This window comes from Oryx dammah, unplaced genomic scaffold (genome assembly GCF_014754425.2).
Source record: "Oryx dammah isolate SB20612 unplaced genomic scaffold, SCBI_Odam_1.1 HiC_scaffold_13, whole genome shotgun sequence".
Classification (NCBI taxonomy): domain Eukaryota; kingdom Metazoa; phylum Chordata; class Mammalia; order Artiodactyla; family Bovidae; genus Oryx; species Oryx dammah.
Genome location: NW_024070197.1, coordinates 25,519,313 through 25,540,707, shown reverse-complemented (window position 1 = coordinate 25,540,707; position 21,395 = coordinate 25,519,313). Strand labels below are relative to the sequence as shown.

The 21,395-nt window shown below is 39.6% G+C and overlaps 1 protein-coding gene across 4 annotated transcripts in view; it reads left to right on the top strand.

The window, feature by feature from the left end:
- Positions 1–21,318, top strand: part of AP1G1 (adaptor related protein complex 1 subunit gamma 1) — an 81,858-nt gene extending 60,540 nt beyond the window's left edge. For all 4 annotated transcript variants that reach the window (XM_040253175.1, XM_040253176.1, XM_040253174.1 and 1 more), the window contains 10 exons: positions 4,880–5,002; positions 5,174–5,263; positions 5,556–5,683; positions 6,512–6,616; positions 7,244–7,385; positions 7,571–7,697; positions 12,400–12,507; positions 12,628–12,788; positions 15,638–15,736; positions 17,137–21,318. In XM_040253175.1, the coding sequence (XP_040109109.1) occupies positions 4,880–5,002; positions 5,174–5,263; positions 5,556–5,683; positions 6,512–6,616; positions 7,244–7,385; positions 7,571–7,697; positions 12,400–12,507; positions 12,628–12,788; positions 15,638–15,736; positions 17,137–17,238 (1,185 nt within the window). In that variant the 3' untranslated portion in view covers positions 17,239–21,318. The remainder of the gene's footprint in view (positions 1–4,879; positions 5,003–5,173; positions 5,264–5,555; positions 5,684–6,511; positions 6,617–7,243; positions 7,386–7,570; positions 7,698–12,399; positions 12,508–12,627; positions 12,789–15,637; positions 15,737–17,136) is intronic.
- The last annotated feature ends 77 nt before the right edge of the window (positions 21,319–21,395 follow it).

Sequence of the window (21,395 nt, the reverse complement as noted above, 5' to 3'; positions counted from 1 at the left end):
CAATGGGAGCATATATATTTATAATTGTTATATCTTCTTCTTGGATTGATCCTTTGATCATTATGTAGTGTCCATCTTTGTCTCTTTTCACAGCCTTTGTTTTAAAGTCTATTTTATCTGATATGAGTATTACTAGTCCTGCTTTCTTTTGGTCTCTATTTGCATGGAATATCTTTTTCCAGCCCTTCACTTTCAGTCTGTATGTGTCCCAGCCCTTCACTTTCAGTCTGTATGTGTCCCTTGTTTCACGGTGGGTCTCTTGTAGACAACATATATAGGGGTCTTGTTTTTGTATCCATTCAGCCAATCTTTTGTCTTTTGGTTGGGGCATTCAACCCATTTACATTTAAGGTAATTATTGATAAGTATGATCCTGTTGCCATTCACTTTATTGTTTTGGGTTGAGTTTATACACCTTTTCTGTGTTTCCTGTCTAGAGAAGATCCTTTAGCATTTGTTGGAGAACTGGTTTGGTGGTGCTGAATTCTCTCAGCTTTTGCTTGTCTGTAAAGCTTTTGATTTCTCCTTCATATTTGAATGAGATCCTTGCTGGGTACAGTAATCTGGGCTGTAGGTTATTTTCTTTCATCACTTTAAGTATCTCCTGCCATTCCCTCCTGGCCTGAAGAGTTTCTATTGAAAGATTAGCTGTTATCCTTGTGGGAATCCCCTTGTGTGTTATTTGTCGTTTTTCCCTTGCTGCTTTTAATATTTGTTCTTTGTGTTTGATCTTTGTTAATTTGATTAATATGTGTCATGGGGTGTTTTGCCTTGGGTTTATCCTGTTTGGGACTCTCTGGGTTTTTTGGACTTGGGTGATTATTTCCTTCCCCATTTTAGGGAAGTTTTCAACTGTTATCTCCTCGAGTATTTTCTCATGGTCTTTCTTTTTGTCTTCTTCTGGGACTCCTATGATTTGAATGTTGGGGCGTTTAACATTGTCCCAGAAGTCTCTGAGGTTGTCCTCATTTCTTTTAATTCGTTTTTCTTTTTTCTTCTCTGTTTCATTTATTTCTACCATTCTATCTTCTACCTCACTTATCCTATCTTCTGCTTCTGTTATTCTACTGTTGGTTCCCTCCAGAGTGTTTTTCATCTCATTTATTGCATTATTCATTATATATTGACTCTTTTTTATTTCTTCTAGGTCCTTGTTAAACCTTTCTTGCATCTTCTTTATCCTTGTCTCCAGGCTATTTATCTGTAACTCCAATTTATTTTCAAGGTTTTGGATCATTTTCACGGTTTTGGATCATTTTCACTATCATTATTCGGAATTCTTTATCAGGTAGATTCCCTATCTCTTCCTCTTTGGTTTGGTTTGGTGGACATTTATCCTATTCCTTTACCTGCTGGGTATTTCTCTGCCAGTTCATCTTGTTTATATTGCTGTGTTTGGGGTAGCCTTTCTGTATTCTGGCAGTTTGTGGTTCCTCTTTATTGTGGAGGTTCCTCACTATGGGTGGGGTTGGATGGGTGGCTTGTCAAGGTTTCCTGGTTAGGGAAGCTTGTGTCTGTGTTCTGGCGAGTGGAGCTGGATTTCTTCTCTCTGGAGTGCAGTGAAGTGTCCAGTAATGAGTTTCGAGATGTCAGTGGGTTTGGTGTGACTTTGGGCAGGCTGTATATTGAAGCTCAGGGCTATGTTCCTGTGTTGCTGGAGAATTTACATGGTATGTCTTGCTCTGGAACTTCTTGGCCCTTGGGTGGTGCTTGGGTGATGCAGTGTAGGTATGGAGGTGTTTGATGAGCTTCTATCGAACTCATTGATAGGATGAGCTGGATAGGATGTTCCCTGGATTCAGGAGTTCTCAGGTGTTCTCAGGATTTGGACTTAAGCCTCCTGCCTCTGGTTTTTAGCCTTATTTTTACAGTAGCCTCAAGACTTCTCCATCTATACAGCACCAATGATGAAACATCTAGGTTAAAGATGAAAGGTTTCTCCACAGTGAGGGACACCCAGAGAGGTACACAGTTACATGGAGAAGAAAAGAGGAAGGAGGGAGCTAGAGGTGATCAGGAGGATAAGAGGGGGAATCAAAAGGGGCGAGAGCCATCTAGCCAGTAATCACTTCCTATGTGCTCTCCACAGTCTGGACTGCTCAGAGATGTTCACAGAGTTACACAGAGAAGAGAAGAGGCAGGAAGGAGACAGAGGTGGCCAGGAGGATAAAGGGGGAAATAAAAAGGAGAGAGACAGATCCAGCCAGTAATCAGTTCCCTCAGTGTTCATCACAGTCCCGAACAAACAAAGAGATTCACAAAGTTGGGTGGAGAAGAAAAGGAGGACGGGGGAGATAGGGGCGACTTGGTGGAGATAAAGGAGAGTCCAAAGGGGGAGAGAGCAGTCAAGCCAGTAATCTCACTCCCAAGTAAAAGTTGATACTGAAGATTGGGTTCTTAAAGGTACAAAGTTGATAACAAATACCAAAAAACAAAGATTAAAAATATAGAGTAGAGGTTCATTTCAGTTCAGTCACTCAGTCGTGTCCGACTCTTTGCGACCCCATGAATGGCAGCACGCCAGGCCTCCCTGTTCATCACCATCTCCCGGAGTTCACTCAGACTCATGTCCATCGAGTCCGTGATGCCACCCAGCCATCTCATCCTCGGACGTCCCTTTTTCCTCCTGCCCCCAATCCCTCCCAGCATCAGAGTCTTTTCCAGTGAGTCAACTCTTTGCATGAGGTGGCCAAAATACTGGAGTTTCAGCTTCAGCATCATTCCTTCCAAAGAAATCCTAGGGTTGATCTCCTTCAGAATGGACTGCTTGGATCTCCTTGCAGTCCAAGAGTAGAGGTTAGATTCTCAAAAATACGATATTAAAAAAAAAGTCACAAAAATTATATATATATATATATATATATATGAATTTTGCTTTAAAAATAGGGTCTTTTTTTGCAAGGTAATAGTAGGTTATAAAAATTAAAATTAAAGGAGTTATAGGGGACTTAGACATGAAAAAAATTTTTGTTTTAATTTAAAAAATGATAAAAGTAAAAATATATCTAGGACTTTCTCTGGAGCTGTTGCGGACAGTGTAGGGTCAGTTCATTTTCAGATAGTTCCTTGTTCCAGCTTGTACTTCTCAAGGTCTATAGGCCCCTTCCTATGTAGTCGGTGCTAACTATAGGGTTTTAATCTATTGCACCTGTCAGTTCCAAAGCGGTTCCCTCTGTTTATTTTAGCTTCTTCTGTTTGCTGGTCTCTTCAGTGTCTAATTTCCACCCCGACACATGGAGGACAGTGGTGGTCACTTTTTTTAGTCTCACTTGTTCAGTCGTGTTGTGGGGAGGGAGGAACACTGCAAACAGATATCACTGGCGTGTGCTCACAGTAATTCAGCCACACTGGGTTTGTCCCTGCTCACGGCCTGTTGCTTTCCCAGTCTACCCTGTTCAGGCTCTAGGTTGCTCTGCTGGGAACTGTCTGATGCTGGCCCTGGGTTGTATGCACTCCCCAGGTCTAAGTCACTCAGGTTCAGGTTTTCGGGCACTCCTCAAAGACGCAGACTTGGTTGGGCCTGTGTTTTGTGCCCGTCCCAGGTCCAAGCAGCTCAGGTGACCAGGTGCTTGGCGAGCATGTCGCCCCCAGTTGAAGGCTGTGACTTATCGCCTCTCCTGTTCCAGCTGCTTGGTTTTCGGGGTGTACAATGGGCGCGCCTTCTCAGGTGTGCCGTGTGTCTCTTCTGGGGAGCTGATCTCTGGCTGTGACCCTCCTGGTGGATGTCGACCGTCCAGAATGCCAAGAAGTCTTGGTTAGCAAGGAAGTCTGCTTGCAGTTTGGTATAGGATGCCTCTCTGGGGCCGTGCTTGCTCCCTTCTAGCTCTGGCTTCCCTCGCCGGCCTGTCTCCTGTGGGGGATGGGCCGGTCTTCAGCCTGCTAGCTCTGCTCAGTCCTTTGTTCTGTGAGTGGGCCTGGCGGTGTCTTAGGTTAGGGATTTTCTATCCCACAGTCTGGGTTGCTTTCTCAAGCTAGTTCCCTCAGATTGCCCTCAGGGCATTCAGGCCTGGTCCTTACCCTAAGCAATACAGCCTGCTCCTCCCAGCCCCTTCCCTCCCTGCCCTGCCACCCCCCCCCCCCCCCAACGCTTGCTAGTGGGGGATGTGAGCATCTGGGCTGCTGCTCTGCTGGGAGTTGCTGTTAGGCACAGAATCTGTAGGTTTTAATTATGTATTTATTTTTCCTCCCAGTTATTTTGCCCTCTGAGATTCCAAGGCCCACCACAGACCCGCCAGAGAGAGTATTTCCTGGTGTTTGGAAACCTGTCTCTTTTTTAAGACTCTCTTCCTGGGATAGATCTCCGTCCCTACCTCTTTTGTCTCTCTTTTTATCTTTTATATTTTGTCCTACCTCCTTTCGAAGACAATGGGCTGTCTTTCTGGGTGCCTGATGTCCTCTGCCAACATTCTGAAGTTGTTTTGTAGAGTTTGCTTGGTGTTCAAATGTTCTTTCGATGAATTTATGGGAGAGAAAGTGGTCTCCCCGTCCTATTCCTCTGCCATCTTAGGACTGCCTCACTTGTATGCTTTTAACACCTGTGTTGAGGAGTTGTGGGGAGGAAGAGGTTGTTGTAATTAAGTTCCCAGTGAATGTATTTCTTACATTTTTGCATTAGTAAACATTCTATTTTGAGTAGAAAGGGCCTTTCTTGAAATTCTAAGCCTTTATATTTTAATTTTACTTTGGACAAAGAAGATTTTATCTTTTTATAAAACCTTAGAGCTTAGAATATTCATTTAAATAAGTCTTTGAAATTTGAGCTGCTTCTGAACATGAGAATTGGAAACAACTTTATCTTGGAGGGTGTTTTGTAGTCGTCTCCTCTGAGCAACAACAGCACCGTGTGTTTCTTGGGGTAACTGTCTGCATTTCCTTTTAGGCAGGAAGCTATGTTCGTGATGATGCAGTTCCCAACTTGATCCAGTTAATAACCAATAGCGTGGAGATGCATGCCTATACTGTCCAGCGCTTGTACAAAGCAATTCTTGGTGACTATTCTCAGGTAAGTACTTATACTTTAGGGGGGAAATTGCCATTATTTTTCTGATATGTTTTATTACTGTCACTCTAGAGGCGCCTCATTTGTGACCTTTATGGTTGGATGACCTATATGATTTGTATCAGTCCTTTAAAGGATAAATATCTTTTTCAAACTGTGACTCTCTTTTGACAGCAACCTTTGGTGCAAGTGGCTGCGTGGTGTATAGGTGAATATGGAGATCTTCTTGTATCTGGCCAATGTGAAGAGGAAGAGCCTATTCAGGTACCCTTTGTCACTCTTGGTTAAGAAAAGGGAAGACAGTGTTTTTGTTTTAAGAGTAGTGTTTAATGCTTTGAAGTTGATTCCTTGAAAACCTTTTAAAGAAGCAATGGCAGAATCATAGATTCATTGGAAAACTTACTCAGATTTTAGTTGGAACCTACTGGGCCATTCTGAGATTTGAAACTCACCTTTAGGTCCCTCTCCCCACCCCATCATAGTGACTTACATTGTTTCTCTTACCTTCTGGCTGAGGAGAAGTGAGAGTGTCATGTTTCCATTTTTTTCTCCCCAGGTAACAGAGGATGAAGTGTTGGATATTTTAGAAAGTGTCCTAATATCTAATATGTCCACCTCTGTGACACGAGGTTATGCCCTCACTGCCATTATGAAGCTTTCTACTCGATTCACCTGTACTGTAAAGTGAGTATGGAGAAAAAGGGTAAATGCGTTTTATAATTTTTAAAAACTTTTATTTTGGGAAACTTCAAGCAAAGGCAAAAGTAGAATAGTAAAATCAACTGCCTATACCTTTTACTCCTCAGTAACAGTCATCCCTTCATGGTTAATCCTTATTATATCTATACTTTGCTCCCTGTCATCCCTTCATCCCACCACTGCTTAATTTGAAGGTAAAAACTAATGTTTTTAAAATCAGGTATCTGATGTCTGATTGTTTTTTTTAAAGTACTGAAGTTATTTTCCCATGTAAAGTTTCTGGTTTATTATAATTTGAGATATCTGAATTGGAAGAAAATCATTTTGGTGTTTGAATCTTTAAATTTTGCTTTTTAAAAAAAAAAAAAACACTGTTTTGAATAGAACTCAATTCTTGGATCAGTTTCCCAGCCAAGCATATTTAATACAAACTTAGTTCTCTCAGATGTTTTGCTTTTGTTTTTAATGTAAAGCCTCATGAAGAATGATATTTTTTACTGTTTAAATTGTGAAGTATAAGAATTTGGTATTAGGCAGTGACACTTTGCTTATAAAAGTCTGATGCTATGACCCTTTTGTTGATAAAAGCTTACTACTGTAAAGTTATTAAAGAAGCGAATGAATACTATAAATTTGTTATTTTGTATCAAATTAATAATTGGTACTTTTTGTTTATCAAATTTTAGGGTATGAGATATTAAGATGAACATTTCAAAATTTTAACCAGAAACCTCTGTTTTAAACACTGTTCTTTCTGCTTGTTTATGAATTTTCTTTTGGATGTTTGAATTTGTTTGTCATTTTATCCCAAAGCCGAATTAAGAAAGTGGTTTCCATCTATGGAAGCAGCATTGATGTGGAACTCCAGCAGAGGGCAGTAGAATATAATGCACTTTTTAAGAAATACGACCACATGAGGTAAGTGAAAGAAACTGAACAATGCATGTGCCTGTTAGCATCCCAAACACCTTCTCATGATAACCCGTAAAGGAGTTTCACCCTTCATGCTTTATTGGCGGGACGTCACAACCCCATTCAGTTCTCACGGCTTGGCTACTTGTGTTTTGTTCGTCTTCTGTTCTGCCTAGCCTCTAAAGAAATAAGTGAACCGTGTTCTTTTAGTCCCCTTTTCCCCTTTCTCTTGGTAAGGAAAGTTTTCTTCATTTCCATTTTATTTGGTGAAGAAGTGAGAGTTGTTTTATCTCAGGAGAATCTCATTGAGATATCATTACTATTACCATTGTGAACTGCTAATATGTACTTGTTTATCTTTCTTTCATTCCAATTTCTCTGTCACTTATAATTCTCAGGCTCTTGGGATTTAGATGGACAGTTTGTCCATTCAAGGTTTCCTGCCTGCCCTTAATCCAGTCAGGAATGTAGGTCACGTATTCTTGTAATCCAGCTTCTATTTTAGTATATGTGTTGGGATGTGGGGAGCGGAGAGGTCTCTCCACATTTGGCTGGAGTATAGTTAACAGTGATTGTTTTGGGTAGGGAATCTAGGTTAACTGCCTAGAATTTAACCACTTCAGATTCTTCCAGGTCTGCCCTGCTTGAGAGAATGCCTGTCATGGAGAAAGTGACTACAAATGGCCCTGCTGAGATTGTACAGACAAACGGAGAGACAGACCCAACTCCTCTAGAGACAAAGCCGCCGCCCTCGGGGCCACAGCCCACCAGCCAGGTAGCTTTTTCCCTTGCTTATCCTCATGATCTTCTGGTTCCTTCGACCCTATCTCTTAGGTGATTCCTTTCAGTGTTCCTGGGTTGATTGATAATTCTGTTCCCTGTTTTTAAGTATTGAAGGGGCTTTGTGTTAGATAACAGATTAGACAGTGACAATGAATAAGATATTATTTTCTTGTTTAGGCCAATGATTTATTGGATTTGTTGGGAGGAAATGACATAACACCTGTTATTCCAACTGCACCTACAAGCAAACCAGCTTCTGCTGGTGGAGAGCTTCTTGATTTGCTGGGAGACATCAACCTTACAGGTGAGGCCAGACTAGAGTTAATTTCATGCTTGGCCAGGGATAAGGGCCTTAGGGAAAAACTACATTGAATGTAGACTTTCTGTCTAGCACATGAGACAGTTGAAGAATGGAGAGGGTAAGTGAAAAAAAAAAAACAAGAATCTTCACAACTTCTGGCCTATGTTGCCATACTAATACTCTAGAGGTAATTCACAGAGATTCCTCAAAGTCTGATTTTTAATTTTTGGAGAGTAAATTACTCACAGTGTTTTAAGACAGAAAGAACAGTCTCAGGCTAGAAAAGAAGCACATCCCAAGAAATACATTACTTTTTCTAGGTTTCTTTCTACTCATGGTTAGTTTCCAAGAGCTGTGGCCTTTTGTGGAGAGTGGAAAATGTTAACCTGTTTTCCTCTTTCCTTCTCCCTCTTTCTTTCTCCTTCGTGTTAAAGCAATGGAAGGATAAAATTATCCAGGATTATAATATTCAAACATAACTTTTCATTTGGGGATATCTTATCTTTATTGACATGTAGTAGAAATTTATAATTAGTGTGTTTAGAGATACTGTAAACACAAGAGGTCAAGAGAATATCACTGTAGCATATAATTTCTATCTTAAGTGACTTCTCCAAAAGTGAAATGGAAAGTTACAGCATACATGATCTTGAGTGGAAAACCGCCCTAGGTTAAGGATGTTGGATGCTTATCTAGGCTATCACAGACTTAAAGGTTTTTTCCTAACATAACTTCCTCCCAGAACTTATGGTTTGTATTTATGTCTTAAAAAAATTTCAAAATATTGCTTGTCATTGCTTAGGGCCATTCACAGTCAGTTTCAAATCCCAGGATGCCAAAGCTGTCCTGAATATATGGAAAAACAGGAACAACCCCATTTGAAACATAGTGTATGGGGACCTTCCTGGCAGTCCAGTGGTTAGGACTCTTGTGCTTTCACTGCCGTGTGTCCAGGTTCAGTCCCTGGTCAGGGAACTAGGATCTCACAGGCTGTGTGGCAAGGTCAAACGAAAAACCAGAACACAGTATATAGATGATATGCTTTACTTATTAACATATTAGCATTTCCATGTTAGTGTCTAATCTTCACAATTATAATTTTGAATGGTTGTCTAATATTTGCTAAGTTTAACCATTATTTATTCAATTCCTTACTATTGGGCATTTTGCTTGTTTCCAGAGTTTTCTTAACTGGTGCCTCAGTAAATATTGTTATTACATAAATTTGCCCAAATTTATTTTGGGTTTACATTCTTAGGCTCAGTTAAGTTAGGCTTACTCTTTCTGAATCTGTTTAAAATAAAAATGATTCTTATCATCATAGGGTATTTGTGAGGAATAGTGACTTAGTGCATGCATGACACATAGTAGGCACTTGGTAAATGTTACTTACCTTTTCCTCAATGTCTATGAATTTCACTGTTAGTCATAAATAAAAAAGCCCTAACAGTGATTGACCCTCTCGTCTTATTTTTATTTTTTCAATCTAGGGAATGTTTTATATTTGTCCATATTTTTATTATACGTGAATTTCCTTTTTGCACATTCCTCTTGTCTCCTTTAACTCATTTATTCTGGAGCCTTAATGTTTTGTTTTTGTTCTGACTCTCTTTTTTCTAGTGTTAACAAGAAAAAGCAAAATAATGAAGTCTAGCTTTTTTTCCTTATTCATAATGTATTTTACTTTTTAAATTTATTTTTTAATTAGAGGAACATTGCTTTATAGTGTTGTATTGGTTTCTGCCATGCAACAACATGCATCAGCCATAATTATACATACATCCCCTTCCTCTTGTGCTTCCCTCCCCTCACCCTATCCCACTGCTCTAGGTCATCACAGAGCACAAAGCTGGGCTCCTTGTGTTACATAGCAGCTTCCCACCAGCCATGTATTTTACACGTGATAATGCGCATATGTTGAGGCTACTTTCTTCATCTGTCCCACCCTCTCCTTCCCATACTGTGTGCCCAAGTCCATTCTCTACATCTTCATCTCCATTCCTTCCCCGCAAGTGGGTTCATCAGTACCATTTTTCTAAATTCCATATATATGCGTTAATGTAGGATATTTGTTTTTCTGACTTACTTCACTCTGTATAACATAATGTGTTTTAAATGCAATTCCCCATTTTCTTTACAATTTTAAGTAAAGTTTTGAATTCTAGATTATTTAAGCCATCATTACAGTCAAATCCTCATGCACCATCATTTAAATCAGTATAAATTAGAAAATAAATGTAGTATGTGCTTTTAGAAAAACTTGAGCTCTGAGTTTCTGTTGTTTTTCAGAACTACCTACTGTACCATTATAGGAGGAAAAAAAGCTACAATTTGAAGGACCAGGGACCCATATGTTGCCTCTGTGTCTTGGGTAGCCTATGATTTTCCATGGAAAGATGTTTCTGAAATTGTTTTGAAAATGGAAATTGTGGGAAAATTACTACATTAGTTTTATAGAAACTAGGATAGCTATCTAAGTATTGTTTATATTCTTCGTTGGTAATCTGCCTGCACATCCTGTGGTGTCTTCGTTTGTTTTAGGTCCTTGTGCTTTGCTTAGTCATATGTATTTCTCCCTTACTTGCTAATTCTTACTATATGATTTTTTTTTCTAGTGTACTTGGGTATTTTTTTTTTAAAGCTAATTCAACCTTTATTTCATTTTGTGATTTTTAAAATGGTGTAATTTCAGCTAATTTCATAAGTAGTTTGAAACCAACTTAAGCGTAAAATGCATTCTGTTTCTTTGGTGAATTTTCTTATGCTTCTTCTTAGAATCTTGATTTCTGTCAGTTCATGGTCATGTTCTATCATTTGCCCTCCATAACTTGTTCTTATTTGGAAGGATCAAATAAAAATGATAGACTGACGATTTTGTTTCCCTACTTCACACCACCTTTCCCAGGATGTATGTGTGTGTGTTAACATAATACTCTGCAATATTTAATATATGTAAAATTCAATAAATAAGTCTTGTCTTGATCTTCTTAGCTTGTAAAATAAAATGTTGCTAAGATTGTTGACATTCCCTGTGTACTACCTCCTTTTCTCATTCCCTCTTGATCCCAGCAGTAACTACTATCTATCCTAAAATAGTGTTAGCTTTGGTGTTTACCATTCCTGTGTATTTTTGGAATGTTACAGTGTGTAGTATTATTTTGGCTTTCTAGAACTGGTATCCAATCAAATGTGTACTTTTATACCTTGCTCTTTTGCTATACATTGAATTTGTGAATAATCTATGTTGTGTATTTCTAATGGATTCACATTTTTATTGCTGTATGTGTATAGTATTTTGGGCTTTCATGGTAGCTTGGCAGTAAAGAATCTGTCTGTCGGTGCAGGAGATATGGTGATACAGGTTCGATCCGTGGGTCGGGAGGATCCCCTGGTGAAGGAAATGGCAACACACTCCAGTATTCTTGCCTGGGAAATCCCATGGACAGAGCAGCCTGGTGGGCTACAGTCCATGGGGTTGCAAAGAGTTGGACACGACTTAATGACTAAAAAACAACAGACAATGAATAGTATTTTATTTTGTCAGTGTACCACAATTTATTTACCCATTATTTTGATAGTGAGCATTTTGATTATTTCTAGAATTTCATTGTTAGAAGTTGTCTTGCCCTGCACACTTTTGTATATGTCTCCCTGTGTAAATATGCAAGAATTAAAGCGTTCCTAAGAAAGGCAGTGGATCTCAGTTGGGGGAGATTTTGCCCACCAGGGATTGGCAACGTCTGAAGATACTTTTGGGTGTCAGACTGAGAGGATGCCAGTGGTGCTGAATCCTACAGTGCACAAGACAGCCCCTCACAGCAAAGTCTTATCCAGCCTGAAATTTTGTTAGTTTTGCAGTTGAGGACCTTTAGTTTAAGGGTATACTTGTATTCAGCTCTGATGTTGTTTAGTTGCCAAGCTGTGTCTCACTCTTTGGCGACCCCATGGACTGTAGCCCTGCTAGGCTCCTCTGTTCATAGTATTTCTCAGGCAAGAAGACTGAAGTGAATTGTCATTTTCTTCTCCAGGGCATCTCCCTGACCCAGGGATCCAACCCACATCCCCTGTGTTGCAGGAGGATTCTTTACCGCTGATCCACCGGGAAAGCCTGTATTCAACTGTGCTACTGCCAAATTGTTCTCCAGTTCACAACCCTGTGGCAGAGATTAGAATTCCCCATTGCTCCATAGTCTTAACCAGTATCTGGTGTTATCAGACACTGAAGTATTCACCATGCTGGGGGGATGTGAAGTAGCACCTCATCGTGGTTTTAAATTCCATTTCCCTCATTACTCGTAAACTTGAGCATCTCTTTTCATAATATTTCCTTTTCATTCATGTTTCTTCTGTGAATTGCTTGTACATTTCTCTTTCTTTTTTGCTTGTACATTTGTCTTACCACTTTAAAATTGGGTTATCTTTATTGACTTGTAGAAGCTATTTATAGTTTTGGATACTCATCCATTTGTTATTTTGTAGCATACACTTTTCTTCTGCCTTTGGTCCATTTTTTGGTGGTATTTTTTAGTGAACAGAAGTTACTCATTTTAAAGTATTTGAAATTTTTAATTCTTTATGGTTCATGCTTTTTGCAGATTGTTTAAGGCTTCCTTCCCTTAATTTGAGATCGTGGTAATTTTCTTATGTGTTCTCTTGGTGGGATTTGTCAGCTAAGATTGACTTAACTGTGGGATGTGCTATTTAGGTGCTCCAGCTGCTGTTCCTGCCCCTGCCTCAGTCCCACAGATATCCCAGCCCCCCTTCTTGTTGGATGGGCTTTCATCACAGCCTCTCTTCAATGACATTGCTTCAGGTACCGTTACTGGTGTTATCATCATTAGACCTATGAGAAGTAGTTGTTGAAGAAAGGAGGTAGTGATTTGGCAAGCCTTAGGCTGACTGCAACTTGACTGATCTTCCTGTGCTCTCCCAGGCATCCCCTCCATCACAGCGTACAGTAAGAATGGCTTGAAGATTGAATTCACCTTTGAACGGTCAAATACCAACCCCAGTGTCACAGTGATCACGATACAGGCCTCCAACAGCACAGAGTTGGACATGACGGACTTTGTTTTCCAGGCTGCAGTACCAAAGGTACTATAATTGTCTTCTTGGCCTTTATCCTTGAATTAAAAATTGCTGATTATTTTTTTATGTGTTTGGTAAGGGGTATATTTTAGTGCCTAGAGATTAAATTTGCAGATTCAACTCAAACTAACAGTAATGTAACTGTTACGGTCCATTGGAGCGTGTCATTTTTAATGAATACTTTTGCTTAGTCATAAATATTCTTAGAGTTAGTATTATAGGATAAAGGAAGTACAGTCTAAAAGTAGTTAGTAAGAGAGTAGAATTCTACAAGGTGGTTCATTAATGCTCAAGAGTAGTGAGGATAGATTGGAGTTCGGTAATACAGTCGTGAAGACCTAAGAAACACAAATTCTAACATGGAATTCAAGTTCAATCAAGATGAGAGACTTCATGTATTGTCTTCTAGTCACTGGATCAGAATTTAAAGTTTTTGTCTCCTTCATTAACATATAGCTAACTATTGATGCAATGACTGCCTGTTTTTGTAAATTGAAGTTTTGTTTACACCAGTTCTTAGTTTAAGGAGTGTTTATGTCCATTGTTGAATTATGAAAAATTTTGAAAAAGGAGAATTCAGAATGAGGAGTGGGCAAGATTTATCTGTAAACAATGGGATAGTAAGTATTTTAGGCTAAATGCTGTCAAAGTGCCATTACTGTGATAATACATAAAGGCGCATGGCTCTGTTCCAGTAAAACACTTGCAAAAACAGGTGTGGGTTCATTCTTGGCCCATGGGCCATATTTTACCAACCTCTGAGATAGATTAGGCTAATCGAATCTTTTCAGTGACTTGTGAGGTATGACATTCAGATAACACAATTTTGGAAATTGAAGACTTTTATTTGTGGTTATTGCTGCCTTTGCATCTGTCTTTACTTTCATTTTTAGGAGTTAGAAAAATGTAGATGTTTTAGAAGCAGTAGAGTTAGTGGTTTCAATACTAGTTGTATGACATTAAGCAGGTTACTTAATCTTTATGCCTCAGTTTCTTTATTTGCAAAGGGAGCCTGTCATCATGATATCTACTTCATAGGGTTTCTTTGAGGAATAAATGAGTTCTATGTGCCAGCTACTGTCTTTTTTTAAGCACTTTTCATGTGTTTGTTAGCTTCTACAAATTAGAGTTTTATACTTATTACTTTACGCTGCCGCTTTAACGCATACCACCTCTGCTTTAAAGCATGGCCTTATTCTTGGTGCTGTACTATACAATGCCTATTTGCATATTATGATGTATCTGGAACATCAAAACATTGTATTTCATAGATTCTACTAATACTGATTTTGCTTTTTGTTACTTCTGAAATTGAGGTATATTAAAAAAATTTTTTTAATTGAAGTATAATTGCTTTACAATGTTGTGTTAGTTTCTGCTGTATAACAACGTGAATTGGCTATAGGTATACATATATCCCCTCTGTCTTGAGGTTCCCTCTCACCCTCCCCGAATTCCACCCATCTAGGTCATCACGGAGCACCAAGCGGAGCTCCCTCTGTGATCAGCAGCTTGCCACTCTCTGTCTGTTTTATGTATGGTAGTGTATATATGTTAGCACTACTCTCTCAGTTTGTCCCACCCTCTTCTTGCCTCCCTGTGTCTACAGATTTGTTCTGTACATTGGTATCTCCATTCCTGCCCTGCAAATAGTTTATCCGTATGGAGTATATTTTGAAATTGATGGTCTTGTCATAGTTTCACTGGCAGACTTTCTCTCAGTGGTGTATAAAATAATGGTGTGGATTACAGTTGATGGCATCTATCATTAATCAATTAAATGTAAACAAATGATATTTTAGTTTATGTAATTGATCTTGACAGTAGACTTATAAGTCCCAGGGCAGGTGTACCATGGACCTTCCTCCCTTCTTTCTTTCCTCCCTCCCACCATTTCTTCCCCCTTTGCCCTTCTTGCTTTTCTCTCCCTCTGTTCCCTTCTTACTCTCCCCCTCTTCTTTTTTGTTCTCTTTCTCTCATTCTCCTCTCCAATATTTTAGGAGACTAAACTTTAGGAAATTAAAAAAAAGAATCCTAGTCTATAAAATAGCAACATATATATATATGTCGACATATATATTTTACTGTGCTAACTATGAGTTACCTATCTTGCTCATAGGACTTTTATCTCTCTTCCCTGTAAACACACAAATCTACCAACACTCAACAAATTAACGGTGTTTGCTTTTTCAGGTCTTTCACTGTCTAGGCTAGCTCTGCACTGTAATTTTTGTGCTAGTACTTGTGGTGTTTCATTGTGGAGACCCTGAGGTGTTTCACATCCGTGTGAACAAGCTGCCTCTTTTCAGCCTTTCCTGCACCTCCGTCATGTAGGAGTGACCCTTGACACATTCCAGATTATATAGGCTTTAGAAAACAAAGTTCAAGTCCCTGACCTCAACCGTCCAAATACACGAAAGCATGAAGGCTTGTTGTTGGTGACTAGGGTGCTGGTTTACTATTTTTAGAATCCTTTTCATTTCTTTGTAGTTTTTTTTTTAGCCACAGGCACCTGGGTTTTCTGTTTTTTCACCTACATAGTTGATCAGTTACTATTCAGTGAGGCTACTAGAACAAGATTTGTTTACCTTTTGAAAAGTCCTCGGCTAAAGTTGCTTCTAGCAGAAAGGAGAAGGTGGCTCGTTGCTAGAAACAGTAGTGTTTTATAAATATCATGAAGCGATAGTCTGCATGCTGAGAATTGCTGATTATCTGGAAAACAAATAGAATTTAGTATTAGGTATATCAGTTAATTGAACCATCATCTGGGTGTCTGATTGACTTGTTTACATCTCTGACATAGTATTAAGCGTATTTTCTGAAGAGTGCCCTTTGTCTCCCCTCCACCCCACCAGACATTCCAGCTGCAGCTTCTGTCTCCTAGCAGCAGCATCGTCCCAGCGTTTAACACGGGGACCATCACACAGGTCATTAAAGTTCTGAACCCACAGAAGGTGAGTACCACATTCAAAGATAGTATTTGAGCAAGACATAAGCATTTCCCTAAAATAAAATTTACTTTGTTTCTCTTAAGTTTTTTTTTTTTTCCCACTCATAGCAGAAAAGATATCTATTAAGATGTCTGGCCTTACCTCCTTGTTCTTTTGTAGACAATAAATGAAGCCCAGACACATGAAATGGTTTAATGGCATCTTATTAAAATACACATTTAAACATTTCTCTATTTAGAGGCTTAAAGATCTGGTCTTTTGCATGGGGAGGGTGGAAAGCTTATACATTTTAGTCTATACTAGTTGTTGTCTGAGGTTGAGAGCATCTGTTGAACCAGATATTCACATTTACTACGGTAATTATTAAGTATGCATTAGCAGAAGTGGAGACATTTTTAATGAAGCAGCCAAATGAAAAATAACTTCAAACACCTGAAAGTAAGCAATATTTTTATTACATCTTCTCAAAGAAGTGTATTGGCTCCACTTAATATTGATCAGTTGACTCATTTTCAGCAGTTTTTGAAAATGGTTCAGAGGATTTCTAGAGACTTCTGAGAGATCTCTAGTAGTGTCTCATAAATAACCAGTATGATTTCCTCCTCTTAAAACACCTTGGTTCTCCTCTGCTGTCCACTGTATTTTGATTGTCTGCCCAAAGCACAAGTACAAATTCTTTTGATGATCTGATACAAAGAGTAAACATTTTCTTAGTGTATTAATGTTTGAGATCTGCCTTATAAAGTAAACGGCACGTATAATTGAGTTCTCTTAAAATATAACTGTTATCCTAGGTTAACTCTTCTTTTTTTCTTTTATGCCTTGAGAACAAAACAAGTCGATATTCACATTTACTGTCAGTTTCACAGACAAAACATCCAGTATATCTGAATGTAGACTATAATAGATGAGTATGTTTACCTCATTTTTCTAGAAAATTGGATACAAGGGTTGAATCCTCGTGAAAAGTACTCAGCAAATGTGACTATGAAAATGCTCCCAAGTGGCTTGTCCTGTTACTGTGGCTCTAGGGTTGCAGCCAATGCTTCCTTCTGGAGATTGTTTTCTCTACTTGACTGCGTGACGTTGGCCCAGTAGCTACAGTACTAGGTGTTTGTTGTTGCTGTTTGCCTGTGTGTCATTTTAAGAGACAGTTCTGCTTCAGAATTATTTGTGTTTTCTGTGATCAAAAGTCCATTTGTAGGACTTCCTTAGTGGTCCAGTGGTTAAGACTACATGCTTCTACTGCAAAGAATGCGGGTTCGATCCCTAGTCAGGGAACTAAGATCCCACATGCTACCCATTGTGGCCAAAACAAAAGAAAAAGTCTATTTGTAGACTCTACAGATTCTGGAGTTTTTATTTCAGTGTGTCATTTTTTTTTTCTTTTTTCCTCTCTTCAGCAACAGCTGAGAATGCGGATCAAGCTCACATATAATCACAAGGGCTCAGCAATGCAAGATCTAGCAGAAGTGAACAACTTTCCCCCTCAGTCCTGGCAGTGAGGGTCCAGCACCATTCTCATTCTTATCCCACTCAATCAAAGGAACTCTGGGAAGGAGGTTGTGATCGCTGGCAAGTCCCCCCCAACTGTACCATGGGCATGAGGAACTGAAGAGAACTGTTGAGGAGGATTTTTCCTAAAGTTATTGCTGACCTTGAAGCATTGTTAAAGACTAATCTCCTCTCCTCCACTGTTGAGGCCGGCTGCTTCTGGAGACTACTTTGCACTCTTCCTCCTCTCCTCCTGTTTCCGCACTTCTCCACCCCTCCTACATTTACAGCCAGAATCAACATTCCCTGGGCCCCCGAGGAAATAAACAGCTGATCTGGAGGAGAGGACTGGAATCCATGACAAGAAAACACTCACTCTGTCTCTGCAGCAAAGAGTTGCCCCTTCTTTCTACCGTGTTTCTCTGTGGACTGGGCAAGGTGGGGTACTTACTCCTCACTAGCAGGGTTACCATCTTCAGGCGCTTCTTACATCTGGCATTCAGAATGGAAATGTAACAGTGGACATGAGGGAGCCATGCCTTTTTCTACTGGTTACTCCAGTGTTTGAAAGAGGCATTAGGCTCCTGGTAGCCTTTTCTGTGCATTGCTGTATATACACAGACACACACATGTATATGTATGTTTGTTACCAAGGACTGGTGAGACCTTGAGAGGTTATTTGTAAACACTGGACAGATGCAGTTAAGAAGAGCTTGTGTTGAGATTTGGCATGAAGGTTATGGTGCTCTATTTGTAATAGAAACTTCCAAGGCTCTTCCAGCTCCCCTTTTTCTCCATTCTTTTAGCTGTAGTCATGAATTCTCTCCATGATTTTCGAAACTGATTCCCCTTAAAGTACAAAGTCGACAACTTCTAAAAGATATATTAATAGTTATTAATTCCCGTTTCCACCACAAATTTTAAAGTTTCTCCTAAACCCATAACTTGCCTGATGAACTATGGTAAATGGGTGGAAAGAGGAGTTTGCCACTTCTAAAGTACAAACTCCTCAACAAAAGCACCTTTGCCCTTATGAAGAGTGAGTATCTGACTCACCCTAGAGCGTATTGGAGTCGTATTCTCCATTACTCCAAACCTCCCTTTTTATTTCCTGAGCCTGGCTTGGACCTTGGCATTCCGTTTGAATTCCTTCTTCTAACTGGAACATTTGTGTTGTATCTGTAACACTGGCACTGAAATAAAGACCACACGGTTAAAGAAATCTTTCCTATATTGTACTTTATGGTGTTGGAATGAAGCCTTGAAGCTTCCTTGTCCCCTCTGTCAGAGGAAGTCTCAGGGACACTGTAGGGTAGGACTATCGTTTCCTGAGTCTGAGAAGCTGGTCTTTCTCTTGAGAGGCCAGTCTCATGAATATCTACATCAAAGCCTTGAGATCTGGAGCTTTTTAAACTAGTGAGAATGCCTAGTGCTTTTCAAAAGGCCCCTCGTGGTGTCCAGTCAGCACTGAGGTGCGGGCATGAGGTAAAGTGGCTCTCCTGTGGCGCTCGTTGAATGCACCATGTGCCTTCAGGCGCACAGGCGCTACATCTGATGTGCTAAAGAAGAAGAAAGGCCAGGCCCACCTTGCTCTTAAAACATTTTCAAATGTTACTGTATTGAGTACAGTATAACGACTACTTTGGCTTTGATCTTGGAACTGGGTACAGATAGCCATTGTTTCCTTTCCATTTCACCAAGCCTTTACTGAAAATCTTCAGTGTCTTGTCAAATCTAGCTCTGTATCAGATGCTAGACTATTCCTAACATTTGACAAGCAGGAGTTGAACTAAAGGCTCCAATGGGGGAGCTTCCTGGTCTTATTTTAGAATATAAGAGCAAGATTTGCTAAAACTTACTCTACTGGGTAAATGGTTGGCTGAGTCAAGAACAGAATATTATCTTGTGCATAGTTTTCAGTAAAGTAAGTGTGGACTAGTGTACGTTTCAGACAACTGCTCTGCCTGTATGATGAAAAGTAACCTTTAAAGGTTTCTTTGCAGACAGATTTCATTGGATGGGTATTTAACGCTGTGAAACGTGATAGGATTAACATAGTCTTGGTGGATTTCTTGAATAGAATTTGTCTAACATTCCTTTTTGTGGTTGAGGCTTTATTTTCTCTCTCACGTCTATAGTTAACCAGCTCAAGTTTCTTTAGTTGAACCAAACTGAATCTCAGAAGTCTGCTGAAGATCATGCTATGAGACAGCGCTATCTGATGGGGCTGGAAAAGGGGCTACTCTCAGAACAAAGTCTCCTTGAGTGAATGTAGTTTTGAGGTAGAGTTATGTGATCATCCATGGCTTCATCCAGACAGAGTAAAAATTGGCCTTAACACAAAGGGTGCTGTGTAGAATATATAATTCCAGAGAGTGAACCTAAGCACCATATTGAAGGACTAGCAGCCAGATGACTTGCCTTGGACACTGATGGTTGTAAAGACTGTTTCAAATGATAGGATCTTGGAAAGCTTCAGCGTGCCTTAGTTTCTAGGATCAGAATTCGTTCTCCTCTCCCTTGGCCTCAATGCTAAAGGAGAGGTGTCTTACTTTCTATCAATACTTGCACATTTTAGTTCTTTTCTTTCCCTAGTATAACCATCCAAGGGGGAGCAAATTTGGATAGATTTACAACTTCAGAGCCATTGTGAGGAAAGAGTGATTTCCATGGCTGCTCTCATAACTCTAGGGTGATAAGCCGTTGAGCCTATAAGCACTTACTTGGATAATTTCACAAGCACTTTTACCTCATTTTTTCTTCCTCTTCCAGAGTAGTTTTTATTCTCTACGTCCTCCCTGCCCTCACAGGAATCCTAAGGGATAATTCGTCTAACTAATCTAAAAAAATTGTAGGAAGGGTGCTCTACCCAAGAAACTTCTCCCCCAATGCTCCGGTGCTTTACCTTGAGGTGATTTGGACAGCCATGGAACACTTCATGCTGTGTATAGTGATCATCTGTTCATTTTAAGGTCTTTCTCATTTAAAGAAACATTCCTCAGCATAACATTTGGGAGAGGATTCTCCCCTCTTGCTAGGTTAAAGAGTGGTTCGTACCCCTTGTTTGTCACATTGATAGAAGAAAACTGTCAGCACTAATGGTTTGAGTGTTTCCATCTATCATATAACATGCTTTCTGTGTTTGTTCTTATAAGAGGTAGGAAATGAGGGGACACTGTTTTTGAGGCTCAACTTCATTATCTTCTGCATTGGAAAATACCGGGCTATGAGAACTAAGGGAAGGAAAGTCTGAATGCGTAAATTTTTTTCTAGTGAATGTATCTTATCCCCACTGTCCTAAACAGAGAGGGAGCTAGAAAGCAAAAAGTGCATATTCATGTACTCTGTGGTTGGTGGAGAGGTGGTGCATGTCTGTGCACTTGGGTTTGGGAATGGGGAGGATCACCAAAGGGACTAGCTCAGAGAGTCCTGAAGTTGAAAACACTTTGACCATCTCTCGCTCAGGAGGGTGGGGCTGCTTGTGGAACTGGAAGTGCATAACTTCTTTCAAGCAATAGCAGAGAGTGGGTCCCATCTACAGGGTTCCAGGACCTGAAACATTCAAACAGAAGAAAAAGCTGAAGCAGCTTGCAGAGTTGCTTCACGAACTTCCACGAGGCTGATTCTGGCTTCCAGATGGAGCATTGGAGGTTTTTTCGTTGTTTTGTTTTTGGAACCTGCTGTTGCGCTTTGTGTATTTTTGTTTGTGTTTTCTCTTTGGGGGCCTCATGGGAAAGAGCTTCTGAACTCTTTCTTCTGTGAACTCCATTGTGTCCCTGTATAGTCCCTTTTCTTTCATAATGTTGTAAGTTACATTTTCATTAAGCCCCATCACATCTTCTTTACTGTAAAAATATTAAAAGGCTGTTTCCTAGTGGGATGGCTAATGAAGTTCTAATTATTGCAGACATATTTTTGAGATGTAAAAAAAATTTAAAATTAAATGATAAGTCTTCGAAGCGAGTGAGGAATAAAATGGATGTAAACATTTACATGGGATGCATTAGAATTCTGCTGTGTGTATTGTCTTTTGGTTGAAACAAATTATGAACAGTGACTAATAATAAAAAGTCAATACTCAATGATTTAAATTTTGCTTCCTCACTTCTTCCAAGTGGGTTGGAGAAGCCCTGGATGGGTTCTTATTCCAGAGCTTTGAGCTAAACCC